At 42.6% G+C, this 22958-nt stretch overlaps 1 protein-coding gene across 8 annotated transcripts in view; it reads right to left on the bottom strand.

Annotated features, from left to right (window-relative positions):
* Window positions 1-22958, bottom strand: part of ARMH1 (armadillo like helical domain containing 1) — a 55081-nt gene that overhangs the window by 21043 nt on the left and 11080 nt on the right. For all 8 annotated transcript variants that reach the window (XR_005215384.1, XR_005215385.1, XR_005215381.1 and 5 more), the window contains exons 2-7: window positions 15524-15615; window positions 14251-14478; window positions 10115-10183; window positions 9033-9199; window positions 7813-8009; window positions 4997-5081 (exon numbers count right to left, since the gene is read on the bottom strand). Coding sequence is in view for 3 of the 8 variants with exons in the window: in XM_037827416.1 (XP_037683344.1) it covers window positions 4997-5081; window positions 7813-8009; window positions 9033-9199; window positions 10115-10183; window positions 14251-14456 (724 nt within the window). In the remaining 5 variants the exon portion in view is untranslated. The remainder of the gene's footprint in view (window positions 1-4996; window positions 5082-7812; window positions 8010-9032; window positions 9200-10114; window positions 10184-14250; window positions 14479-15523; window positions 15616-22958) is intronic.

The following is a 22958-nucleotide window of genomic DNA, read 5'->3' on the forward strand; positions in this document are numbered from 1 at the left end:
GCGGCATGGGAAGTAGAGTGTATATTCTCTGTATCCACCCACCCCCCTTCTTCCAAACCATCCGTTCTTCTCCTTCCTAAGACAAACACAAACAAAACCCCCGGGAAATGGCATATTTCTTAGCACACCATAGATGTGGAATACATATGTTTAAAGCAAACAAAGAAATCCTGGCCCTTGAAGGTGAGTCTATCCAACTGCATCACCCGCTATCTGTCTTTCACTGTTATCGGCTGACTCCTCTCGGTCACGGGGTTCCTCTCTAACCTGACTGCTGCTAACATCCCGGGCCTTCACCCTGGTCTTGCAATTCTGTGTTCTCAAACTCAGAGACATTCATCTCTGACCCCCTGCAGCCACCCACTGTTAGGATCTCATCTAAGACCTGTCAGACTGTCCCACCCCTGCCTTTGGATGAGTTTCAGCGGGAACTTAATGCGATTGTCTGCTCTCCCTGAACTGTAATTCCACTGATCGTGCAAAATGGTTCCCCCTAGTGGACAATCATCACACATGCATTCTCTGTATTCGGAATCAGATGAAGACTATTTTGAGGTGCTTGGTAAAAGAAGAGTAGGACATTCATTCAACGGATATTTTGTGAGCACCTGCTATGAAATTATCTGAAATTATTTTGAGGCTCACAGTTTCATTGTTATCACATGATTAGACAGCAAAACAAAAAGGCAGTGACAAGGCTTTGTGCTCACTCTCCCTCTGCCACAGTTAACTGTTTTTTAATAAGTGCAGAGGGACTCTAAATTGGGCCCAATAGTGGAAGAAGTTGAGGGCCAGTTCTAGTTTCGGAAGGGTTCATTAGCATACTTGAAGCTAAGTGTGCCGGTTTGAATATATTATGTCCCCCAAAATGCCATTATCTTTGATGTAATCTTGTGTGGGCAGGGGTATCAGTGTTGATTAGACTGTAATTCTTTGAGTGTTTCCATGGAGATACGACCCACCCAACTGTGGGTGATGACTCTGATTGGATAGTTTCCATGGAGGTGTGGTCCCGCCCATTCAGCATGGGCCTTGATGAGTTTACTGGAGCACTATATAAGCTCAGACAGAAGGAGCGAACTTGCTACAGCGAAGAGGGACACTTTGAAGAATGCCCAGGAACTGAGAGAGGAACTACAGTTTACAGAGACATTGTGGAGACAGCTTTGAAAGCAGATTTTTGCTCCAGAGAGGGAAAATGCCCCAAGAGCAACTGAAAGTGACATTTTTGAGGAAATGCAGCCTAAAAGGACCATCCTGGGAGAAAGCCATTTTGAAACCAGAACTCGGGAGCAGATGCCAGCCATGTGCCTTCCCAGCTAACAGAGGTTTTCTGGACTCCATTGGCCATCCTCCAGTGAAGGTACCCAATTGTTGATGACTTACATTGGACACTTTGTGGCTGTAACTTTGTAACCAAATAAATCCCCTTTATAAAAGCCAATCCATTTCTGGTGTTTTGCATTCCAGCAGCATTAGCAAACTGGAACACTAAGTTATTTTTTCATTAATTTACTCAACAAACTTCTACTGAACACCTACTATGCTCCAGGCTCTGAGCTGGAAAAAGAGATGTTATCATACCGGGTCCCTGCCCTGGAGTTGCTCAGAGATCTGGAGGAGAAAGGCAAATATGCAAGTAGTCACTAATACAGTGTGTATGTGCAGTTTCCACTCACTCATTCATTCAAAAAACATGTGATAAGGACCTAATAAAGGCTAGGAACTGTGCTGAGCCTTGATAGTTGTTCTGAAATTATGCACAGTATTACCATTTTGGGGATAACTGTTCCATTGGAGGGAAATACTGGGTGGAAAGGGGTTAGGCTGGTGCAAAGGAGAGACGGCTGACTTTTGGGAGGGAGGTTGAAAGCAGGGTCAGAGAAGGCCTTAGAAAAGAAATGCTTAAGCTGGGAGGCAATGGTTGAGTAGGAGTGGCCACATTTGCCAACTAGGGGTGGGATTGGGGGAGGGAGGTCTCAGTGCCACCCAGTCTACTCTTCTGGGGTTGTCCAGTTAAGCTTTCTAACATGCTTCCTCTGTCAGGCCACCTCCTTGCTCCAGTGCTCCCTGTTGCTGGGTCTGAACTTTGCTTAGGTCCTTCTATCATTTCAACCTCTTGCTGGAAATTCTTCCCATCTAGGATATTCTGCTGCAACTGGTAACCAATAATAATTTCTAATCCGGCATTACTTCATAACCTACAGGGCCCACATACCCATATGTACTTTCAGAGGTCAAACAAATACAAAACCGACAATGCTGCTACAGGAATAATATGACTGGCATTCAGTTTTCAATACTGTCTTTGGAATTGAGCCTCCAGAACTTTGTTATCTGCCCAGGATCTCACTAGCATACCTGAACCCCAGTACCTGCCTGCTCCTTCTGCCTCTCCCAGACTTCCTGGGCCTGGGGCTCAGCCTGTCATCCTGGACACATGAGTTCCTATACTCACTGATGCCCAGACCTTTTCTGCTTAACGGGCTTCCTTATCCTGGCCCCCTCGACCCTGCCCATCCCCATTTCCATATGTCACTGCATTCTCCACACTTGCTCAGTCAGTTCCTGGTCCTGTCTGGTCTTTCTTTCCTGGGGACTCCTGTATCCAGCTGGACTAGCACATTATTTTGTTGTCTGAACAATCACAACTGGAAAGGCCTCCCAACTGACCTGCAGCCTAAAGTCTCCCTGTAGTTCTGGCCCACCCAGCACACCACTACCCAATCTTTCTGAGGCATGTGTTCCCTCTGCCACTCATCTATTCTAGTTCACTTGGCAATAGCTCCATGCTGTCTGCCGGAAAGAGTACCAACTACTTTATCTGCCATTCTAGGCATTCCTCAATCTGGTCCTAGGCTACCTTTCTGGGGTTTCCTCCCCAAACCTCCACCAAATGATCTACCCATCCAACCCCAGACACATCTTGTACCTTTGCTTATACCACTCTCCTTTCCAGAATACCCTCCTCTGCTTCTTTCTGTCTTCCAAAATCCCTCCCACTTTCCAAAACTCAGTTCAAATATCACCTTCTCTGTGAACGCTCCTGTTCTAGTTTGCTAATGCTGCCAGAATGGAAAACACCAGAAATCGATCGGCTTTTATAAAGGGGGTTTATTTGGTTACAAGGTGTGCCAGTTTGAATGTATTATGTCCCCCAAATGCCATTATCTTTGATTTAATCTTGTGTGGGCAGACCTATCAGTGTTAACTAGATTGTAATTCTTTGAGTGTTTCCATGGAAATGCACCCCACCCAACTGTAGGTGATAACTCTGATGAGATATTTCCATGGAGGTGTGGCCCCACCCATTCAGGGTGGGCCTTGATCAGTGGAGCCATATAAATGAGCTGACAAACAGAAGGAACTCAGTGCAGCTGTGAGTGATGTTTTGTAGAGGAGCTACAGACAAGAGGGACACTTTGAAGAATGCACAGAAACTGAGAGTGTAGCTGCAGATGAGAGACAGTTTGAAGACGGCTGTTGAAAGCAGACTCTTGCTCCTGAGAAGCTAAAAGAGGACAAACACCCCAAGAGCAACTAAGAGTGACATTTTTGAGGAACTGCAGCCTAGAGAGGAACGTCCTGGGAGAGAGCCATTTTGAAACCAGAACTTGGAGCAGATGCTGGCCGCGTGACTTCCCAGCTAACAGAGGTTTTCCAGACACCATTGGCCATCTTCCAGTGAAAGTACCTGATTGTTGATGTGTTACCTTGGACACTTTATGGCTTTAAGACTGTAACTGTGTAACCAAAAAAAACCCTTTTTATAAAAGCCAATCCATTTCTGGTGTTTTGTATTCTGGCAGCATTAGCAAACAAGAATACAAGGTTACAGTCTTAAGGCCATAAAGTGTCCATCAACTAAGGGTACCTTCACTGGAGAAAGGCCATTGGCATCCAGAAAACCTCTGTTAGCTGGGAAGGCATGTGGCTGGTGTCTGCTTGCTCCAGGTTGCGTTTCAAAATGGCATTCTCCATAATGTCTGCATCAGCTTCCAACGGCCATTTTCAAAATGTCTGTCTCAGCTCCAGCTAGCTGTGAGCTCCTTCTGTCTGAGCTTATATGGTGCTCCAGTAAACTAAACAAGGCCCACGCTGAATGGGCAGGGCCACACCTCCATGGAAATTATCCAATCAGAGTTATCACCTACAGTTGGGTGGGTCACATCTCCCTGGAAACTGAACCAATAAGTTCCAACCCAATCCACACTAATGTGTCTGCCTCCACAAGAATGCATTAAAGAATATGGCTTTTTCTGGGGGACATAAATATACAAATCAGCACACCTCCCTTGATCCTTCCTGTTGAAAATAGTATCTCCCTGAGAAAGGGAAGGAAATAACATCCTTTAAACACTGGTTATATGCTACATGTTTAAAGCATAAGCTTGAGAGTCAGAAAGATTGGATGCAAATCCAGTTAGCTGTATAACTTTGGGAAGGGTACTTTATCTCTCCATGCTTTAGTATTTCATCTCAAAAAACAAAAATACCCTCTTTCACCATTCATTCATTTGAACATTTGAATACCTAATATGTGCCAGGCCCTGTACTCATGGTTATTTTAAGAATTAAGTGAAATTATGTATGGCAAGTGGTTGGCACATAGGGGACACTAATAAATGAAAACTCATCATTACTACTGTTAACCAATTTAGTTTCTCAGAAGATAAAGGACATTTCTGAGGGTGATTTCTGTTTAGAGAGGAAACATCACATCTGCATACGACTTGGAACCATAACCCACTTTGGGCCCATGCAGATTCTAACAACTGTTAAAGCATCACATGGCTGATTCAAAGCACAGAATGTGACTGTCATTTTCTGAGTAACTCACCAATCAATACAGAACCCACATCTTCCATCTGCTGAAGCTATCTAGAATACTCAACAACAAGGCCCTTTGTGGCCAAGAGAAAACTTTTGAGAGCTAATCTGCCTGCTCTCATTGCCACCTTCTGCAATCTGGAGCAGACCCTGCTGCCTTCCCTACCTTCATACTGGACTTCCAGGTGCATTGTGCGCAGCACCTTCAGCATGCAGTCCACGATGCTGGGGTGTGTGACTCCAATGATTGACTGTCAAGACAGACCACAGGACAAGGAGGTTACTCTTTAGATCTTGTCCATCTGGAAGTGCTGAAAAGCAGAATTCCAAACAGCTGGAGGCCCTGGGTGAATAGGGGAGGCAGGCAGTGAGGAGTCCCTGGGTCTAAGGTCGGCACCATATACAGAAGGGGGCAGAGCTGGACAGTCAAGAATCTGAGAATCTGTTGGGGTCGTCATTGATCCCTCTAACTCAGAAGGCATTAAGTGGAGGTTAGCTGGCTACCTGCTAGAGGTGGAGGAACCAGTTTTGTTACCTTGGCTGGGGAAAGGGAGGACAAAGGGCAGGGAGAGTGGAACGCATCATGTGACCTTTTAAGAACACTTCCAAGATCCAAAATCTTCTCTTCCTTGGGAACCTCACCTGATTAGCAACCCATCATTCCTATCTCTTCAGCCTTTACCCAAGAATTGGTTCCTTTCTCCTAGCATTTAAATGCCCTCAAGCTCACCCATATTTAACAAATTGTCTTCCTCTTTTGCTACTACTCTTTTTCCCCTTTATACCTGAACTTCCCAGGAGAAGCCACTTCTTCATCCCCCATTTAGCCTTTGACAGGCTGCTGCAATTTAATTTCTCCTGTCACAGGATACTGTCCCCTAATTCACCAAGGCGTTTCCTGCTGGGGCCGTTTTTCTATTCTAACCTTTTTAAATCTCTTTGTTGCGTGTGACCCAGCTGATCACATCCTCCTTGTTAAAACCCTTTTCCCTTGATTTTCACAGCCCCATTCTTTCCTGTTTTCCTTTGCTTTTATTGCGTTTTCAAAGTGGTGTATGCAAAGAATAAGGACTTTGGAATTAGAGAGATTTGGATTTAAATGCTCACTTAATAAATCCGTTTTACTTTATGTGTGGCCTTGAATAAGTCACCTTAAAAATAAAGATAAAGTCAGCTCCTTTATCTTTAAAGTGGGGATAATATCTGCCTCCATCAGCTATTGTGAAGACTGTAAGAGATAATGTGAGTGTCCTAGTTTGCCATGCTGCCATGACAAATACCACACAATGGGTTGGCTTAAACAACTGAAATTTTTCATGGCTTTGGAGGCTAGAAGTCCAAAATTAAGGTCTTGACAGGCCATGCTTTCTCCTGGAGTCTGTAGAGTTCTGATGCTGGTTTGCAGCAATTCTGGGAGTTCCTTGGCTTGCATCTCTACCTCCAATCCCACGGCAGTCCATCTCCCTGGTCTCCTCCTGTGGCTTTCTTTGACTTCCGGCTTCTGCTGACTTTCCTTTGCTTATAAGGACTCCAGTCATGGATTAAGGCCAACCCTGTTTCCATTTGGCCTCATCAGAACTGGATCTTTGAAGTTCCTATTCACAAATGGGTTCACATCCACACTCAGGCTCACCTTGACATGTCTTTTGTGGGGTACTTGATTCAATTCCCAAACAGTAAGTAAGCCCCTAACACAGTGCTTGACATACAGGAGGCATTTAATAAATGGAAATCATGGAAATAATAATGACAATCAGATCTGTTTTGTTGGATCTTCTTCCTCAGTCCTTTCTTAAAAGTTGAAAGTGTTCCTTGATTATATCTGTTTCTGCCTTCACTTCTTCATTTCCATGGTTTCAGTTATCACATCTCTGCTCAGGAAATCCAAACCGACATCTTCATCTCAAGCCTCCCTAGAGCTTCAGACCTTTATTTTCTACTGCCTGGGGCACCTCTCGTAGATGTCCTGAGTACTGCTATTCCTAAATCTAGGTAGGAATCAGAATCACTTGGGAGGCATAGCCAAGGCTCCCCCCAAGAGTTGTCAGCTCTCTGGGAGGGAGGTTTAGGATTTAGTGTTTTTTTTTTTAAACAAGTGACTCGATCATATCTTCTTCAATGAGCTTGGTGTGCTCCCCAGTTGGGAGTGTTTGGGAACCACCAAGGCCCCTCAAGTTTATCAGCTCAAAACCTAACTACTCCCCTCAAATCAAACTGGTTTCTCCTCTTTATACCGGCTCTCTCTTGATGGTGGCACAATGCACTCAGCTATCTAAGTTTGAAGCTGGGTATCACCTTTGACTCCTTTCCTTTTATTGCCCCTGTCCCATGCATTCCACCTCAGAAATGTCTGTCCAACCTGGTCACCTCTATTCCTACTGCCACTGCCACAGTTCAGGCCTCGTCTTCTCTTTGATCTCTTCATTGTCTCCCTGCTGCAGCTCCAGCCCATCCCTCTGGAGCTGCTCTGAGAGCCTTTCATCTGAACACCCCTTTCTGAGCCCCATTCCCTCCTTACTGGGCATGGTATCTTCATGTGGTCCCTGTGCCCCAAATCTGACTTCACTCACATTCTAGAGCACTCTAAGAGAAGGGCAAAAGCAGACAAGAAAAAAGCTTTCCCAAGTCCTGGGGATACAGGCGTCATCATTCTGTCCTATCTACAAATGCACCATGATTCTTTCCCTATCGAATTGACTCCTTTAATCTTTTCTACAGTTCTTTCATCATCCCTGTTGGTTGTCTCAACCACTTTTAAGTCTGCCAACATCTTTCTGATCCTTAAGTAAACAGGACAAATCACTCTGCTGAGAGACATGAACTCTCTGCCCTTCCTTGACCTTCCAGAGGCAACGCTGATTGAACGGCAGACATGCAGTGGGGGGGCTGAGCTCTGTTTCTCATGCCCCTGTGACTGTGGAATGTAATTGTAAGATTACTGGATTTGAATCAGAACCACTGGACCATGCAGCCTTGACTCACCTGGGCAGTCTTGAGAGTCTGCAGGGATAGCTGCTGAGCTTTGGGGGATGCACAGGGCAGCAAAGCTATTAGACCTTTGTACACTTGGTTCTGGTATTTAGGATTACCATGGACCAAAGAATCCAATAGAACCTGCACCTCCTCCTGGGTCTCTTCTGACTTAGACTTTGCCAAAAATTCTGCTATGGATCGTACACCTGAGCAAAGAACAGAGGAAATGCTAAATTGGAAGAGATTTATGCAAACAATCCCCGCTCGAGATTACATAATCCCCACTCGAGTTTACATAATACAGAGTAAGAGGATTAAGAGCTGTTCATGTAAGCCTATTCAATCAGGGCAAAATTGAGGCTTAGTTCGTAGGTTGCAGCACTGTCTTGTTCACCTTATAGCCATGTTGCTGGAGGATTTTGTTTCAGCATAGGCATTTCAAAATGTACAAATAAAAAGCAGGCATTTTTTGATCCCTGTATGAGAACTAACACTTGTTTAGCCCTAAGCAGTTTTCAAAATGTTTTCACAAATTCTACCTCATTTAATCCTATAAACTATCATAAGGGAGAGGTGTTAGTCCCATTTTACAGATAAAGACACTGAGGCTCAGAGAGGCCATGGGGGAGACAGAGACAAGAACCCTGACGGAAAAAATGCAGTGCCTGATGTGCTCTGATAGAGGGATGCATGGGAAATGGTGTCTCCTTTACACACCTCAATCATAGCACTTGATAGGTTTTACTACAATTGCTAGATTATTTACCTTTTGCAACAGATTGTAAACTCTTTAAAGACTGGCACTGTATTGCACTGTATTTTATGTCTTCAGCACCTTAGCATATACCTAGTACATAGTAGGTATTCAATAATTTTACTTCAATTTTATTTCTAGAGTTACTCATAATTCAATTCCACAAAGGATATTAGGCAACTGCTCAATAAATCTTTGTAGAATGGATGCATGGAAACAGATATATTTAAAATGGAGAAGTATTTCCAAAACCACCATGGAAAGAGTTGAACAAATGATGAATCAGGAAAATTATAAATCTGGGTCTTCTGGTGGTGACATAGACAGAAGCTAATTGAGTCCACTTATACAGTGTTTCCTGTTCAACTGGTTCCATGATGCATATTCCTATAGCAGTGGTGGGTGCTGATACCATCTCACCCAGGCCCCCTAGGGAGACATGGAAGTTGATACCGTTGTCATGTTCAGTACCCACCATAGCTTTCACAAATGAGCTCTTTGTACTTCCTGCCAGAGTTTGCAATAAGCTGAAGTAGCTTGATGGATTCCTTCTTGTCCTCCTCCTTGGTCCTCTCCAACCCAAGTATTTCCAAGAGCGTTAGGACACCTCCAACCTCAAGGAATTCTATAAGGTACCGGTTACTGTCCAGAAGGGATAAAAGAGTAGAAATAAAATGCTTTTCAAGTTCCTTGGTGCTAATGCTTCTAAGGGATCCCAAGGTCCTTTCTTCACATACCTTGCCCTCCTATACAGGAAATGTCCCCAATAGGGGCATAGTGTGTCACTGTAGTTTTTAAATTCTTCCGTCAGGAAATGCAAAAGGTAAGTACAGTGGACACTTTTTGTTTTTGGCTTTCCAGCACCTGTTCCCACTTCTTCATGTAATGTCACCTCATTTATCCCCTGGGGAATCACCCCTCTGACAATCATGGGCCATGCAGTTTTGGTAGAGTGAGCAGGTGACAGGGTATGTCATCCTTCTTATTGCAGTAATTGGTTTGGGGCCAGGCTTGTGACCTAGATTGGTCTAATGAGGCTCAACATCCAGGACTTTTCTGGGAACCATTTTTTGATGTGGCTGGAATGTAAGAATGTAAGGCAGGAGGATCTGAGGACCATAGCCCATGGGGGAGCCATGAATCTAGAAGACAGCAGAGTTGAGAATAGGAGAAACAGAGGGAGAGACCAAGTACTGATGACATTGTTTGAGCCCTTGGATCTAGGCAGGTCTGAAAAATATGGATTTCCATCCTCTGGCCTTTTCAGTTAAGTGAGCCAATAAATTCCCCTTTTTCCTGAGTCTAGTATGGGTTATTTTTCTGCAACTGGCAATCAAGATACTGCTGACTAGTAAACTGTCAATGGAGAACATGGGATGGAGAAGCATCTAGAGGGGGACCAAGGCTGACCTTACCTCTGGGTCCCATCCAGAGGGCTACTGGGCACCCACTGATAACTAGAAACCATGGTCCCATGTGAAGTGAATGTCAAGGACACCACAAGCCTGATATGCCATTGAGACCCCAGAGTCTCTATTGAACAGACCTTGCACTCACCTGCTTACAGATGATAGGAAGATGCCAATGGACTTTAGAAGCTTAATTAAACATGAGCCAGTCATGTAGCTGTATCACAGGTTAAAGACTGAACTTCAGGGTGGTTTTGCACACAGAAACCAGATCCTGTGTCTGATCCCTGGTTGCAGCTACTGCCTGGGATGACTAAGCAGCTCAACTGTGCCCTGGGGAGAGGTCAGCAGGATGAAGAGGAAGGGACAATACATACACATTGTGGGGAAGGAGGCACTGGCAGGCATGTTCATTGTTATCCAGGAAGCTCTCTATCTGGGATGGGTTAGCTACCTTGGGATATGGGAGCAAGGAGGCTCTGGTGAATAAAAAGGTGCATGGAGAAAGCTGGGGGTCAAATTCCCAAGCCTTGGGTCTCAGCACAGTTCATCACTTTGAGCCTCATTCTTAGACTTCTCTACAAATAATCAACTTCATCATTAATTTTCAATTTTGCACTTGCTCAGAGTTTTATATTGGAGTCACTATCCTTATGAAGAATCAAATGGCTTCCTAATAAGAATAAGAGGAGATGGTGGAAAAATTAAACTCTGATTTAAAACCACCTCAGTATTTAATGTTACTTTTTAATGTGAGCCTTTGCAAAAAGCATCATTGTAATAAAGCACCCAGAGCACGCATCAGCTCGGATACAAGGTATGAAATCAAGCCACAACAGAAAAGGAACCAGTCAACAATTACTAGGCTCATAACACATCACAGGCTCTTAGAACACTTAAGAAATTAGCTGAAATTATTGCAGCTCATGGAGGATGACTGAGAGCTTCCAGACTGATAAAGGCTAATGTAATGGGTTGGAGGTAATGGTGCTTTCTTGGGGGGCTGGGAGGGGGTGTGTGTGAGGCAAATTATCTCTGCTGCACCCTGGTTCCCAGGATGCTAATAGAAGTAGAGACAGATTGGCTCATTAGGAAAGGCTCTTTGCTGCAAAAACAGTGTTTGCTCTGGAGCTAGGGTCCCCTGCCTATTGCCACCGTAGCTGGGGGCCAGGCTATCAGAGCACATGTTAGTCTTTTTATTCCTGTATTGTCTCTCCTAATTCCTGCAACTCCTGGCCCCGCCCAGGTGCAGTCCCCCTTTTCTTCAGTTACCAGCAAGGTTGATGAACTTTTGTTACCCTCTTTTTCCTCTGTCCCAAGCTGGTCTTGTTTTCATAGCCACTTATTATATATTTCTGGCCTATTATTTCCAGCAATTAGTCCCAGAAGGTTGAAACAATATGGGCAGCAGCTAACAAGTATCAAACATTTATTGTGAGTCAGGCACAGTGCTAACTACTTTACTTGCAGTGTCTCATATGAATCCTCACACCAACCCCGCAGTGGGTGCTATTAGTACTTCCAATTACAAACAATCTCCAGGTTAACTGATGGAAACGGGACTTAAACGTAGGCAGTCTAAGTCAGAGCCTGAACTCTTACTGTCAGGCCATCCTGACAGTGAGGCTCTGCCTCACTTGCCTCGCCATTGTAGACAGACGGAGGGAGGGGGGCCATGTATGCCGATTATCTCCATGTATCATGTAGGAGGTGGAGCTGTACTGCATGGGAGGCATGTATGGTATGGGGGATAGACAAACCCAGCTCCCAACTCATCTCTGCTGTTTACTAATAAAGTACACAACCTTTTCGAGGCTCACCTTTCTTATCTATAAAATGGGATAATACCAATCCCCTATTAGGGTTGGTATTAGGTTCAAATGAGGTAGGATTTTTACCATACATAGCTCAGTGCCTAGAACATAAAAAGACTCAATAAATGGCAACTAATAATTTTGTCATTATATATAAATTCTTAGTTTTGCTGATTTATTTTGAAAGTTCAAGGTTAAAAAAAGGGGTTTGATGTGGTGATGAATGCACACTATATGATGATACTGTGAGCCATAGATTGTATGCTTTGGACGGATTGTATGGTGTGTGAAAATATCTCGATAAAACTACAAAAAAAAGGGGGGGTGTTTGAGGCTTAGGTAGGATTATGTGGTGGTCAATTTGCAAAAGACAATGATTTTTTTTTTCCTTTAAACAACCCATCATAACTGGAGGACTAAATTCAAAACACTATCTCACCTGTACTTTATGACCCTGCCTTACGGGCCTCACCCTGCAGTCAAATGGAAAATGTCGCCTAAGATAAGGAGTGAGAAGGGTTCTACAGATTTGGTAACAAAGATGTTGTTGATAACCTCAGTAGGTTAGTGTCAGGAGTTGTGGGGAACAGAGTCAGACTACAGGTACTGATGTTTCTCAAAGTATGATCTATGGACCACAGGCATCAGTCACCCAGTGTGCTCATTAATCTACTAAATCTACTAAACCAGAATGCTGGGGTGGAACGGGTAGTAGACTGGTAATCTGCTTCTTAAACCTTTATGCACACTAATTTCTGAGAACATTAGAGTCAACCTAGAGTATATTCAGTGGTATTCCTTTTGGCCTTTGTTCTACGTGTGAGTGTGATTAATACTTTTATCAATGACTTAAATGTAAGAAAAAGAGAGCTGTGCTTACTTAACTCTTTAGTTCTGCCTAGCTGAAGACTGTACGCTTCATTCATTCCTTTATTCAGCAAACATGTATTAAGCACCAATATAGTCAGGCATTGTGCCAGTATTAGAAATACAAAGATAAATAGAACAGATGTGATTCCTGCTCTCAGAGGGCTTCCAATCCAGTGGAGGAAGAGAGATATTAAGAAACTCAACATCATAACGATGACAATGGAAGTTTTATGAGTATATATAATGGGGGGTGGGTGGCTTGGCTAGCCTGGGCTTCAGGAAAGAGCTTCTTGAGAAAGTGATATTCAAGTTGAGACCTGAATAATGGAGTAGGAGTTAGTCAAATAAGAAGGGAAGAGGTTCAGGCAAGGAGAAAATTATATTTAAAAAGAGTCTGAGATGAATCCATGCGTGTCATGGGCACACAGAGCAGGAATACTCTCAAACCTACCATAACTTGAACTATCACCTCAGTGGTAACCAAATCTGTCTCAGCCCAGTTCTGCCCCTGGGGCTCCTAGGAACAGGCATCTCCAAGTCAACATGTCTCGAATCCAACTTATCTATCCCCATACATGTCCCCCTTCTTGTATTCTCTTTCCCCACAATAGCTTCCCATTCCCACCTACATTCCCAAGCCAGAAATGTGAGAGTCATACTGTGGGATATAAGTGGAAATGGTAGTTGGATTTTTGGGATATGGAACCCAGATTCCAGAGAGAAATTTGTGCAAGGGTGCAAATTTGAAGTCTTCAAACTAGAGTGTTGATATCATGGCAATGGATCAGCTCACTCAGGGAGAATTTGAGAGTAAGCAGAGAAGAGGGATATGGATGGAATCCCAAGGAATACCAACATTTAATGGATGGCTGAAGAAGAAGAGAAGGAATAGGCCAAAAGATAGAAGAAAACCAGGAGAACTGGTATCACAGAAACCAAGGGAAGAGTGTTTTGAGAAGTGGGAAAGGTTATTGACAAATGCCAGTGAGAGGTCATGCCTACAGATTGATGATATTAGAAAATCTTTGCCAAGACCTGTGTCAGTGGGGCAGTGGGGACAGAAGTCAGATTGCAGTGGGTAAAGGAGAAAAGAGAGGAGGGTAAGTGAAGGCAGGGAGGGTCAGCAACTTTTGAACAAGCTTGACCATAAAGGGTAGTTGCTGGGTGGGGACATGGTTTTGAGATAGGTATTTCATTTTATTTTTTAAGGTAGAAGCGATTGGAGCATATATATGTGCTGATGAAAACAAGCCAGTAATGAGGCAAAAGTGAAAGATATAGGAGAGAAAGAATAAAGTCTTTAAGGAGATGGGAGAGAATTCAAGTGCAGTATAGAGGATCATGCACTAGACAAAAGGAAAACCTACTTCGACTCTGATGGGAGCAAAAGAGGTAAAGGGTGAGAGTGTGGATGCATTTATAGTTTGAGAAGACAGAGGCTGAGAGAGCTCTTAATTTTTAGGATATTTTTATCTCCAGATGTTCCGTTCTCAAATATTAGAAAGAATCAAAAGAAAAGTTCCCTCAACAATTTTCTTTTTTTCTTTTGAAGATTGCCTAATTCTTTCTTCTTCTTCTATTTCCATTCAGCAAAGGATACGTGAGTCTAAGCCAGGTAGTCAAGCGTACCAGGAACAAGCTGGCTCCTTGGGAAAACTCCTGTTCCAGTTCAGGGGCAGTCTTGCCTTGGTTGGTTTCAATGAAATTGTTAAGGATGTGACTCCTTGTGACTTTGCCAGCATTGTCCCAATCCTGTAAAAAACTTAAGAGCCTGCTAATTGCCGCCTGCTCCTTTATAGAAGTCATTATCAAGCAATCCTGAAGTTATCTACAGAGAGAGGGAAAACAGACACGTTACCAAAATGGTTAGAACCATGCAAGTTCTATGTATAACTCTGTGGGGTTTGCTTTTCCAGCAATAAACTATAGGTTGGATGGGCTTTTGTTACCCACATGTGGGTAGTTACATTCAAACTACACCTCAAGGACTAGTCACTGATACTCAGACAGGGGGTATTAGTTGCGTTGTAGTGGGATGATGCATAGCGAGGTAGTCAATGTCTGTTCTTTAAGAAGGAAAAGTTCTGCTCTTTGGCTTCCCTGCTGATGCCAGCAACTAAAAGGACCACAAGCTTCAGCTGAGCTGAAGGAGCTTGCTAAAATCCTCGGCCTCTCTCATACCACACTTCACAGGGGTCACTTCAGAGATTTTGGAGTCCTAGAGACTCAGCCCACTCTTAGGCCAATCAGCTAAAGCCTCGTACCTGGGGCTCTTAACACTAACTCTCTTAAAAACAACTTTAAAAAAAAAGTTAACAGGAAGAGAAAGTTCCCATTCCATAGTTGGATTAATGGGCTGTGATTTGTAGGAGTCTGTGTCCTTGGGAGAGTGTTTTCAGTGGGGGAGGGAAGGTTTAAAATAAACCCGTTTTCCAAAAATAGTTGTGATTGAAAGTGTTATTATCCATAACAAATGTTAGTGCTGATGGGAGAAAGGCATGTGCGATTCTTTTGTCTAACAGACAAGTGAAAGTCATATTTCACATTATCATGGGGTTTTCTGTGATTTACAGAATATTTGTGAAACATTACTTGCAGGGGCCGTGATTGATATGGAGAGAACAGCTTGTGTGTAGGGGAGATGTGTATTTCACGAAGACTGTTCAACATGAAATTTACAGTCCCATAAAGTGCTTCTACATCTTCGCCAGAGATCTAGTTAAAAGGACTTTACAGTCTGAAACATCCTAAAATTGATTCTAAATTAACGTTTCCTCACATGTATTTGAGATATTGATGGGGCCCAGCTATCAGAATTTTATTAGGAAGCAATAATCTGAGGCACGCTGAGACAGACAGACATACACACCAACCTCCACTAATCTCCAGAGGACACTGGCTGTGTGCTGCCAGGAGGGCATCCAAAAGCCTCGGGGATGGAGACGGCCACGGAATCCTGACAGCCCTGAGAACCGGGTGAAAAACTGTGGGTCAGAAGCGACCAAAACCCCTCATGGGATCGCACATCAATCACTGTGAATAACAAGGACGCCATGCATCTGGGAACAACTTTGAGAGGCTGTGGCGACCTTCCATAGCCAAACTGGTCTTAAGTAAATGGGGATGAAATGGCAGTTCCAGACCCCAGACAGGATGGGTTGAAAGGCCACACACCAGTTTTATCAGGCAGCCCCCTTGTGCCCCTGCCCTGCCTTGGATGGACCCTTTCTAGGACCAAAACTCTAAGTGCTATCAGAGATACACCCAGCGATCCCAGGACACCAAGGGTAGAAACTTTCAGCAGGACTCTCCACCTTATGGCCCCTTAGCATTTCTTGATCTCAGTCTTCCCCAATCTGCTTTTGAAACAGGAAAAGAAGCACCAACACATGGATTGCAGTAATATGGCTCTAAATCAGTAACTAAGCAGTGAAGGCCCACCACCTGGCACGGTACGAGGTGCTGTGGGAGATATGAAGATGACACAGCACTATGGGGCCCCTTGAGGAGCTCCAAGTCTTGTGGTAGAGTGGAAGGAAAGTGAGATGTGGAGTCAGGCTGGGTTGAAGGCCTAGCTCCACCACTTGCTGTTTAGTTACAAACCAAAATCAACAGTACTTGCCTCACCCTTCTCCAGCCTCCAGTCTCACTCCATACAGGCAGCCACTTTCAACTCTTTTTGCTTTTTCTTCTGCTTTACCTCTGTATACCCAAATAATGAGCTTATACTACTATTACTTAATTTATCATTTTTAGACAATATTTACTTCTTATTCTGGAAGTTGAGGAATCAGCTCCCTTGCACTACTCCAACCCCCACTCTCCCTCCCCCTATACTTAGTATAGTTTTCTACAATTTATAGTTAAATCAATAGTGTTTACCTTATTGACCAAGTAAATAAACATTGTTCACTTGAGTAGAAAACTACTTTTGCATTTTCTTTGTCTTACAACTAGGTTTTACCTGCAGTTAATAACTGTCTTTTCTTTTTCAATTGCTTACTAGAGCTACTTTCTTCCAAATGTTCCAAACATGTAGTAATAATTTTTCAAAACACTCAGTCCATAATTGATCAGTTCCTTCTTTTCCCTGTAGATCTCTCTCCCACAGATCTGTCTTTCTGCTCCACTTTGGACTGGTTGCTCACATAAGTGTCCTGAGATTTCCTTCTGCCAGTCTTCTCTGTTGGATATCCTATTTCCTGACTCCTACATCTTGCTCCTTCTTGGTCCACACCCTCATTTTCTGGAAAACATTCTGAAGTAGCTTCATAAGTTTTTGTGTGTCCTTGAAAGCCTAAAAATATCTTTCTTCTACCCTCATGTTGGATTGGCTGGGTATATAACTTTATGTTAGAAATAAATTTCCCTTGGATGGAGGCTCTAGTGTTGCCACTGAGAAGTGTGATGCCATTCTGATTCCTGTGCTTTACTCTTGAAGCTTTTTTTTTTTTTCACTCTTGAAGCTTTTAAAATCTTTTCTGAAATCGTACGATTGTATACCTCAGTATAGGTCTTTTTTCACTTATTATACTAGGTCCTTGCTGAGCTCTTTTAATCAAGTACCGTGTTCATTCAGTTTTTGGAAATGTCTTTATTATCAGGCAACAACTAATCTTTTCATTGGGGAACCTATAAATGGCAGTCAGTAAGGTGTTCCTCCCCCCACCCCTGGGGTCACCAGGGTCTCTGGAGAAGACTTTTGTATTTTGCCAGGGAGGGTAAGCAGTGGGGGAATAGATGCCTGGCTGTGGGCGTCCTGGGAGCCGGGGTGGGGAAAGGGCTGAGGCTGTCCTAGTTCAGTACATAGACCTTCTTATGATCACTTAGTTTTCTCCCTACACCTCATCCCTGCCCTTTGAACTATGTCTAATGTCCCTGAGTGTGGAGGCCTCAGGGTTCGATTTCCTACCTCCATATACAGCAAGAAAATTTAGAGTGGTTGTCTGGCTGTTGAGAGAGGAGATCTGGGGATGGGATAGGAACTCCAGCCAATCCCTCTATGTTCAGTCCCATACTTCATTTCTGACCTTTTGGTGGGGTGTGCCTGTTTGGATATATTATGTCCTCCCCAAAGCCATGTTTTAATCCAATCTTGTGGGGGCAGATTGATTAATCTTTTGATTGGGTGTGACCTCTTGATTGAATGTTTCCATGGAGATTTGACCCTGCCCATTCAGGGTAGGTCCTGATTAGTTCATTGGACTACTTAAGAGAGTTCCAGGCCCAGATGCTAGCCAGTGTTCGTTCCAGAGAAGCCAAGAGAGACAAGCCCGGAGACATTTTGGAGAAAGCCATTTTGAAACCACGACCCTGCAGCAAAGAATCAGCAGATGCCAGCCACGTGCCTTCCCAGCCAACAGATGTTTTCCGGACGCCACTGGCCATTCCTCAGTGAAGGTATATTCTTGTTGATGCCTTAATTTGGGCATTTTCATGACCTTTGGACTGTAAATTTGTAACCAAATAAACCCCCTTTATAAAAGCCAATCCATTTCTGATATTTTGCATAATGGCAGCATTAGCAAACTGGAACACTGTGTTTCCAAGCATTAATCCTTTTGGAGGTTAAACTAGGTGAACTGACTCACTTCTTGTTGGTGGCACTTAGTTTGTAATTTCCTCTGCTTCAAGCCAGTTAACATTCTTCCACCTGCTTTCTGCCTTCCAAATATTGGTGGAACTCTTTTCATTTGCTGCTGTGTCCTTTCCCATTCTCTGACCTTTTGTGAGTTAAAGCCTTTTTATATTTCTTTAGTGTTGTGTCAGTAGGGTTTTGAGAAGTTGATGGCAGATAAAGGACAACAGTCTCTGGCCACTTATTATTTATTTTTATCTCAGCTTTTCTTCTAAGTAAGATTTGGTGTGGATTATAAAAAAAAAGATAATATTAAATACAATTTTTGAAAGAATTAAAAAGAAGAAGGCAGTGAAAAAAGGAGAGAAATGTGCCAATTTCAAGAGTCATTGATGGATAAATTCCATATCAAAGCTTCTTGGCCACCAATGTAAAAGGGGAAATGTTATGTGTCTTTCTTGGTGAAGAGAGAAGGGAAGGAATGATGGCAGGGAGAAGGGGCCAACATTTTATGAGTGTTTATTAAGATTTAGCCTAGCACCATACCATCTATCTATCTGTCTATTTTCCCTCCCCTCTCCTTCCCTCCCCTTCCCTCCTCTTCTCTCTCTTTCTCTCTCTCTATCAATATATAAACATAGATACACATACCCCTATTATACCTATTATATACATTATTTGTTTCAATCCTCTCAATACCCCTAGAAGGTGGTTATTATTATTCACAATTTTCAGATGAGAACTAAAGTTTAATAAGGTTCAAGATGGCAGAGGGAGATGCTGCAGGGCTCTGTATCCCCACAGAAGCTTTGAACAACTAGCAAGAACTGGCAGAAATCACTTTCTCAAAGTTCCACAAAACAGTTAAAGGACATATAGTGCAGTGCCCGGGACTATGAGGAAACTGTTTCCTAGGGAAGAGGGGACATTTGTATCTGGGTAAACAGGGGAATTCCTAGGGCCACACAGACATGCCCAAGACAAGAGACATGCACACAAAGGATCAGGGAGGCCCCTACACTTTGATCTGGAGCTATTCTCTAAATTCATTTTATGGATAAGCCCTGAAGGAGAGCAGAACTTGCACAGATCTGCAAAAACTGGGAAAGGTATTTTCTTTTTCTCTTTCTCTTCCTCTTCATCCTCCTCCTCTTTCTGTTAGCTTTTGGAATTTCAAGGAAAACTCTGTCTTAGCACTAGCTGGATACAAGCTTAAGAAACAGAAGCCTCAGAATCTAAATTCCAGTTATAACATATTAAAATATCAAAATGTCTAGTTTTAACAAAAGGTTATAAAACATACAGAGAAATAGGAAGTGATGGCCCAGGCAAGGAGAATATTAAAACATTAGAAACCATCAATGAAGAGGGCCAGACCCAAGATATACCAGACAAAGACTTAAACAAACAAATAAAAAAAGGTCCTAAATATGCCCAAAGAGCTAAAGGAAAACATAGAGAAAGAAGTAAAGGGAATAGGGAAAATGAGAGAGAGATGAACACAAAAAGAATATTAAGAGAGAGATGGAAATTATGAAAAGGAACCAAATAGAGCTGAGGACCACAACAGAAATTAAAATTTTCCTAGAGGAGCTCAACAGCATATTGGAGCTGACAAAAGAAAGAATCAGAAAACTCAAGAAGATAAGACAATTGAAACCATTCAGTTTGATGAGCAGAAAAGAAGAATGAAGAAAAGTTAACAGAGCCTAAGGAACCTGTGGGACACCATCAAGCATATCAATTCGCACATTGTGGGAATTCTAGAGGGAGAAGAAAGAGAGAAAGGGGCTGTGCCAATTTGGATGATTATGTCCCCCAAAATGCCATGTTCTTTGATGCAGTCTTGCAGGGGCAGACGTATTAGTGTTGATTCGGTTGGAACCTATTGACTGAGTGTTTCCATGGAGATGTGACTCAATCAACTGTGGGCAAGATCTTTGATTAGATAATTCCATGGAGGTGTTACCCCACCCATTCAGGGTGGCTCTTAATGAAATCACTGGAGCTATACAAAGGAGATAACAAACAGAAGGAGGAAAACAGAGAGCTGCAACTTAGAGAGACAGTTTGAAGATGGCCGTTGAAAGCAGACTTTTGCTCCAGAGAAGCTAAGAGAAGATAAAATGCCCTAAGAGCAAAATATCAAGAATGCACAGGAGCTGAGAGGGAAGCTGGAACACAATCCAGGATCAGCAGATGCCAGCCATGTGCCTTCCAAGCTTACAGAGGTTTTCCGGATGCCAATGGCCTTTCTCCAGTGAAGGTACCCTATAGTTGATGCCTTATCTTGGACACTTTATTGTCTTAAGACCGTAACTCTGTAACCAAATAAACCCTCTTATAAAAGCCAATCCACTTTTGGTATTTTGCATTCCAGCAGCATTAGCAAACCAGAACAGGGGCAGAGAGAATATTCAAAGGAACAATGGCTGAAAACTTCCCAAATTTAATGAAAGACATGAATATACATGTCTAAGACACTCAATGCACTCCAAACAGGATAAACCCAAGTAGATCCATACTGCAACCTATTATAACCAAACTGTTGAATGCCAAAAATAGAAAATTCTGAAAGCTGCAGGAGAGAAGCAATGTGTCACCTACAAGGGAAACTTAATAAGATTAAATGCCAATTTCTCATTGGAAAACATGGAGACAAGAAAGCGGTGGGATAACTAACATATTTAAAGTACAGAAAGCAAAAAATTGCCAACCAAGAATTCCATATCCACCAAAACTGTCTTTCAAAAATGAGGGAGAGATACTCTCTCTAACTGAGCCATCTCGACAGGTGAACTCGCTGCCCTCCCCCCTACGTGGGACCCGACTCCCAGGGGTGTAAATCTCCCTGGCAACGCAGAGTATGACTCCCGGGGATCAATGTGGACCCAGCATCGTGGGACTGAGAGTATCTTCTTGACCAAAAGGGGGATGCAAAATGTGACAAAATAGTTTCAGTGGCTGAGAGATTCCAAATGGAGTTGAGAGGTCACTCTGGTGGACATTCTTATGCACTATATAGATAACACCTCTTAGGCTTTAATGTATTGGAATAGCTAGAAGTAAATACCTGAAACTACCAAACTCCAACCCAGCAGTCTGGACTCCTGAAGACAATTATATAATAATGTAGATTACAAGGGGTGACAGTGTGATTGTGAAGACCTTGTGGATCACACCCCCTTTATCTAGTGTATGGATGAGTGGAGGAATGGGGATAAAAACTAAAGGACAAGTGGGGTGGGATGGGGGGATGATTTGGGTGTTCTTTTTTCACTTTTATTTTTTTATTCTTGTTCTGGTTCTTTCTGATGTAAGGAAAATGTTCAGAGATAGATTGTGGTGATGAACACATAACTATGTTATCATACTGTGGACAGTGGATTGTATATCATGGATGATTGTATGGTGTGTGAATGTATTTCAATAAAACTGAATTTAATAAAAAAAATGAGAGAGAGATAAAGACATTCCTAGAAAAACAAAAGCTAAGGGAGTTTGTCACCACTATAGGAAATGTTAAAGGGAGTTCTTCAGGTTGAAAGGAAAGGACAATAGATGACAGATCGAAACCACATGAATAAATAAAGATTTCTCTGGTGAAGGTAATGACATAGGTAAATATAAATGCCAGTACTATTGTATTTTTGGTTTGTAACTCCACTTTTTACTTCCCATGGGATCTAAAGGCAAATGCACACAATGTAATGAAAAATCAGTGGTTTTAGACTCAATATGTACAAACATGTAATTTGTGACAAGAGCTACATAAAAATGGGGGGGGTAGAGGAATATAGGAACATAATTTGAGTATACTATTGAAGTTAGGTTGGTATCAAAGCAAATGAGTTTATTACACATTTAGGATGTTAAATTTAAGCCTCATGGTAACTACAAAGAAAATATTGGAGAATATGCAAGCTCATGGAGACAAAAATTAGAATACAGTTTGTCAGGGGTATAGAGAACAGGGAGAATTGGGAGTTAATGCCTAATGGGTGTAAGGTTTCTGTTTGGGGAGATGGAAAAGTTTAAGTAATGGACAGTGGTGAGGGTACCGCAATATTGTCAATGTGATTAATGCCACTGAGTGGTATTCTTGGGAATGGTTGAGATGTGGAAGTGTATGCTGTATAAATGTTCCCCAAATAAAAAAAATGAAAAAAGAGAAGAAAGAGTAACTGAAGAAGACAATGACAATTAAACTCAATGCATGATCCTGGATGGGATCTAACAAGGGAGAAGAGGCTCCAGAGAACACTATAGGGACATAAGAAACAATTGGAATATAGACTGTAAGCTTAATATCAATGTTAAATTTCTTGAACTTGATTAATTGCACTTAGGTGGTTACATGAGTGAATATTTTTGTTCTCGGGAAATGTACATGGCAGTAATAAGTGTTCAAGGAGCTTGATGTATACAGCCTACACTCAAGTGTTCAGAAAATGAATTGATAGATATAGACAGATAGATTGATGAAGGATATGGAAAATGTTGCAAAATGTTAAAATTTGTGGATCTGGATATCTGGGGAGTTGGGAGGAGCATGTTGGAGTTCTCTGTATGGAGTCTGTATGATTTTTGCCAAACCTGTAAGTTTGAAACTACAGGTATTTCAAAATAAAAAAAATAAATAAATAAAAGGTTCACTCATTTATCTCACGGCTAAAAAGGGGTGGAAATGGAATTGGAACCAACATCTGTGAGTAACTCCAAAGTCCAAG

Source organism: Choloepus didactylus, chromosome 2, assembly GCF_015220235.1.
Source record: "Choloepus didactylus isolate mChoDid1 chromosome 2, mChoDid1.pri, whole genome shotgun sequence".
Classification (NCBI taxonomy): Eukaryota; Metazoa; Chordata; class Mammalia; order Pilosa; family Megalonychidae; genus Choloepus; species Choloepus didactylus.